This window comes from Numida meleagris, chromosome 17 (assembly GCF_002078875.1).
Source record: "Numida meleagris isolate 19003 breed g44 Domestic line chromosome 17, NumMel1.0, whole genome shotgun sequence".
Lineage (NCBI taxonomy): Eukaryota > Metazoa > Chordata > Aves > Galliformes > Numididae > Numida > Numida meleagris.
Window position 1 is genome coordinate 4888538 of NC_034425.1, and position 5020 is coordinate 4893557.

General features: G+C 54.8%; 1 protein-coding gene across 2 annotated transcripts; it reads right to left on the reverse strand.

Moving 5' to 3' along the window:
* On the reverse strand, positions 3243 to 5014 carry CBX8 (chromobox 8). 2 transcript variants are annotated; one of them, XM_021415223.1, is made up of 4 exons: positions 4817 to 5014; positions 4528 to 4593; positions 4363 to 4453; positions 3243 to 4206 (listed from the first exon to the last, which is right to left on the reverse strand). In XM_021415223.1, exons 1-4 carry the CDS (start codon positions 5002 to 5004, stop codon positions 3382 to 3384), a joined length of 1170 nt encoding a protein of 389 aa, XP_021270898.1. In that variant the 5' UTR covers positions 5005 to 5014; the 3' UTR covers positions 3243 to 3381. The 2 variants fall into 2 exon arrangements, with proteins under 2 accessions (XP_021270898.1, XP_021270899.1); XM_021415224.1 differs by having other exon boundaries at positions 3245 to 4206; positions 4363 to 4429.

Genomic DNA, 5020 nt, shown 5'->3' on the forward strand with positions numbered 1-5020 from the left:
CTTCACTCCCGGCCGCCGCGGCGGGGCGGGGGGCGAGGCAGCCCCGAGACGGGCATCGCCCACGCCCAGGGTTCGCCGTCGAGGGGCCGCCGTCGGGGCGGAGGGGCAGCTCCCGGTTACGGGGCGGAGTCCGGGCTCCTCGGGCCGTGCCCCGGGGCTCCGCCGGCCGCGCCCCCGCCCCCCGCGGGTCGTCCCCACCCCCTCCGCACCGCCCCGGCCCGGGGCCCCGCCGCGCCCGTGTGAAAGGGTCCCCCCCGCTGGGCCGGGGGAGAAAGGCGCCATTGTGCGAACCTTTCTCCCGCTCCTACTTGACACTCATTTTCCGCGCACAGATGCTGACAGCTCTGATAATAAGGGGGTCTGCGCCTTTCACCCAGCGGAGCAGAAAAAGGAGGTTAATGAGGACACAGCTTTTAAAAAAAAAAAAAAAAAAAAAAAAAAAAAAAAAAAAAAAAAAAAAAAAAGCCCTCGCTTCCCCCCCAGCTGCGCGGCCGGGAGAGATTTGAATACAAAGGCCGGGCTCGTCCGGACACGGCCCCGCACCGCACCGCCCGCGTCCCGCGCCGTCGGAGGGCTGGGCCGTGGCCGTCGCTGCCGCCCGGCTCCCCCCGCACCCGGCCCTGTTCTGCGGGAACGGTGCGGGCCTCGGCCCCGCTGCCGGCTCGGGCCCTTCGTGCCCCGTATGGCCGCTCCCGGCCCCGCACGTCACCGCCCGCCCCGTCGGAGCCCCGCAGCCCACTGCCCTCGTCCCCCCACGGCCCCCTCCTCTGCTCTCCCCCGGCCACAGACGGGAGAAAGACACATTTCTATTTACAAAGTATATATTTAAACTCACATAAAAAGCAGGTCTCATACGGACATTCACGGCTGGCAGAAGACACGTAGTTAAGCTTCACTTTTCTGAGACTGAGATTTAGCCAAATCTTTTTTTCTTTTTCTTTTTTTTTTCTTTTTTAATACAAGTCTTAGATTTAAATAATTCACGCACACACACCCCCCACGCACACGCTCAGTATATACGTCGCTATATACATACACACATATACACCCACATGTACGGCTTGCTCTATATACGTGCGTCCGGGCGCACACAGTTACACGGGGCTGCAGGAGGCAGAGCCCTGCCCCGGGATCTCGCACATCTCTCAGCCTCCAGCATCTCTGCAGGTGGAGGGAGGGCGGCTCCGTCCATCCCCAGGCCCACCCTGCACCTCTCGGGGCAGCTGCCCAGCCCCGGGGCCGACCCCAGCGCACGAACCGAGTGGAAAAAATAAAAATAAAAAATCTCCATTTTACAAAATCTGCCTTCGAACGAAACAGAACGAAACAAAACAAAGGAACGAAACGAAACGAAAAAGAAGTCACAGACACAGCTCCCTTTGTACAGTCAATACAGCATCCTCTCGCTAGGTCATCTGACAAAAGGCAACGGTCCCAAAAACGGAAGGGGAGAGGGGCGCAGCGAGGCGGAGCGTGGTTCTCCCCTTGGGCTGAAGGGAGGCTCCTCGCCGAGCCCCATCTCCCCACCTGGCCCCATGTGCTTTCAGCTTATGTGCAGCCCCCAGATCAGAAAGCGTTGAAGAGCTTCCTCGGGCCAATCAGAAAGGATGGAAAAGGCCAATCCGCCCCAGGCCTGGGCCCTTGGGGGCTGCCGGACAGATTTGTGCTTTCGAAGCGCCAGAGATGCTCAAATCAATGGGCGAGGACACGAAGACACCTGCTCTACACCAACTAAAAATACAACAGAACGGCCCCCCGACATCCCCAAACCTTGGTTCAGCTGCAATGGAGTTGAGAGGACAGCGAGGGGAGGGGGTGACGTTAGCGGAGGGGAGAGCTGCTCCCTGCTCAGAGCCGCCCAGCCCCGCTGCCATGGCACGGCGGAGCTGCACGGTCCCTGGGAGCCACAAGAGACGGGCAGGGAAATGCAAAAAGCAGCGAGCCACCCGAGTCAGCAGGAGCTGCTCCGCGCAGGAAGATTCAGCCTCTTGGCTATTGTTTAACCAGCAGAAGAAAAAGGGAAATATTTATTGTCTCTGAATGCATCAAGGTGGCTCTGGGATTTGTCAGGGATGTGGATATTACAAAACGCTGCAGCGGGCGCCTTCCGACAGCCCGAAGTGAAACGTGGTTGGGAAAGGAAGAAAAGAACAAACAACAATCCGCTTTCTACAGCAGCATCAAGCATCTAAATATGGGCAGCGACACGGTACCCTCCCAAACCTCTCTGGCATTTCAGGAATGTAAACAGAGTTGTTGGCTTTTTTTGTTGATTTGTTTTGGTTTTTTGTTGGGTTTTTTTTTTTCTTTTTTTGTTTTTTTTTTTGGAAGTGGGTGGGGGAAAAGAATCAAGCGACCAGACAAAATGAAAACAGATTTCTCAGCTCAGTTCCGTCTCCCACAACTGCTATGACAATTCTATTAAAGTGCATTTCAGTATCTCCCCTTTCAAGGAACCTTACACGCAAACCTCCTCTTCCTTCGCAAGAAAAGGTAATTCAAGTTAATACTCCACTAGAACGGTTTCAGCCTTTTTATGGACTTCTGCTTTTCCCCGCCCCGCTGTTGTAGCCACTATTTGTTTTTAAATCTGGAAACGCCCCCTCCCCAGCAATACTGTCAATTCAAGTGCTAACTTCAGCCGTCAAGGGCAACAGTTCTGGATACAGCACACTTGATTGTACAAGCAACACCTCAATATCACAATCAAGAAACCGGGGCGCCTCGCCCCGCGGGGGAGCGACGCGTCCCCCGTCACCATCCATAGCATCGTATGAAAAATAACAGTTGGGAAAAAAAATAATAATAATAATTAAAAAAAAAAAAAATCGGAACAGAATTCGCTATGAACATCATTCGTTATGTACAGCGGCTCCTGCAACAGATGCGTGAACTCCGTTGGGTCTCAGTTTTATTGTCCTTTCTAAGAGCAACTGAGCAGTCACTGTTGTCTCCATTTAAATAAAACAACTCAGAGTTGAAATATATATATAGATATATATATATAAGCATTTTCTTCTTAAATAACATATTTACATCTAATAGAAAATATAACTCTAGAGATAATCTTTCCAACGAAATGTGAGACGTGGGGAAAAAAAAAAAAAAAAAACACAAATCTTCCAACAGATGCTTACATAATGCCATTTGTAGAATATAAAGAAAAAGAAAAAGAAAAAGAAAAAAAAAAAAAAAAAAAAAAAGAACGAGCGAATGAATTTAGGACAGTTTCTAAATCCTCTCCGGGAAATTAAAAAAAAAAATAAAAATCAAAACAAGAAAAGGAAAAAAAAAAAAAAAAAAGCCCACCAAGCTCTAACCAAGCTTTTGTCTGGATCTAGCCCGAAGAAAAGCCCCAGCACCACCACCACCAGCGGGAACTCATCGCTTCTCCTTAAAGAATCCTTGGTCCGTGCTGCTCTCCTTAATGGTGACGGTCAAAAAGTTAGAGGTCACGTCGGTGACCACCACCTTCTCCAGGTTGCTGAGCGAGGGGCTCCACGACTCCTCCTCGGGGTCCCCCAGGATCCGCGCCACCGGGATGCGGGCGATGAGGGAGGGTCGCCCCGCCGGGCCCCCACCGTCACGGAACAGCCCCCCCCCGGGGCCGGGCCCCACGGCTCCGTGCAGCAGTTTGGGGTCCAGCCCGCCCGGCCCTTTGGGGTCCAGCAGGTCGGAGCGGTGCTTGGCCACGCGCGGTGCGTAGGGGTCGGCGGCGCCCAGCTTGGTGCCCACCTCCAGGCGGTTGGGGCCGGGCACGGTGCCGGCCAGGTCAGGCTCGGGCCGGCGGGCCAACTGGATGACGCTGTGTCCCGAGGAGAACTTGGCGGCGCCCGCCGCCTCCTCCATCTTCCTGGCCTTGAGGTAGTCCCCCACCTTGTCCCCCGGCTCCCCCAGTTTCCTCTTGGAGGCGTCCAGAGTTTCCGCCAGGTCCTTGTACAGCTCCTTCCTGGGTTTCGGGCCCCGTTTTTTGGGGGTCTCCCCGGGTTTCTCCTCCACCCGGAGGACGCGGTCCCGCACGCCGTCCGCTTTGGGCACGCTGCTGCTGCCGCTGCCCTGCGGGGCCAGGGCCATGTTCCTGAGTCCTTCCCGCGCCCGGGACGTGGAGCCCAACTCCTGCGGGGAGCGCCCGGGGTACGGCACCCGGATACCCCTGGATGAGTCGCTGCGGAACTCGTAGGTTTTGGCTTTGGCCTTCGCCTGGGCCTGCAAAGAAGACCAACGCCCATCAGTTTGTCGCCCCACCGCCCCGATGTGCAACTGCAGCCCACGGGACGCAGCCACCCCTCAAAGAACATCCCACATCCGCAGAGGGATCCGGGGGGAGTCCGCTCCCCGCTCCCCGCAGTGCTCCCACCTCACCTTTAGCAGGAAGGTTTTGGGTTTGGGGCCGCGCTTTTTAGGCCCGAATAGCTCCATTTCTCGCTCCCTAGAGGTGTCAAAAGAACCAAAGCTTCAATTCAGCATAGCTACAAGACAGCCACATATTTACAAGCGCAACGGCTACGGCTACAAAAGGCCTTGTACCTCTCCTCGAAGGCCGCGAGCAGCCGGGCATCCAGGATGTTCTCCTCGGGTTCCCAAGTGCTGTACCTGGGGGGGGGCGGGGGGAGGGCAGAGGGAGAGGGAAAGGCGTCAGGAACGAGAAATGGAAAGAAAGAAAGAAAGAAAAAGAAAAAAAAAAAAGAAACAAAAAAGAAGTGGCACAGAGAAAGGGATCCAACTTTCCTTCCTGCTACAATGGGAACTAGCAGCTACAAGGAGCCATCTCCCCAGCAGCTCCTTGGCTGCAAAATTGTGCAAACAGCAGACTTACTTCTGAGACCAGCCCTTCCATTTTACGAGATATTCCATGCGCCCCTGCAGATGCAAAGAAAGGGGGAAAAAAAAATAAATAAATATGCATGGAGGGAACCCACGATAAATGCTCGTAACAAAGCTACACATGCAACCGCACGCGTGCAGCGAACACACGCCTGCACCCAACGCGTGTGTCAAAAACATGAGAGGGGGAGGGAGC

What these genes read in the sequence shown, in the direction of transcription:
- CBX8 (XM_021415223.1), bottom strand. Translation starts at nt 5,004, where the DNA reads ATGTTTTTGACACACGCGTTGGGTGCAGGCGTGTGTTCGCTGCACGCG. An exon ending in TGGAAGGGCTGGTCTCAGAA is followed by an intron (nt 4,594 to 4,816) that starts GTAAGTCTGCTG and finishes GCCCCCCCCCAG; the next exon opens with GTACAGCACTTGGGAACCCG. An exon ending in CCAAAACCTTCCTGCTAAAG is followed by an intron (nt 4,207 to 4,362) that starts GTGAGGTGGGAG and finishes TCTTCTTTGCAG; the next exon opens with GCCCAGGCGAAGGCCAAAGC.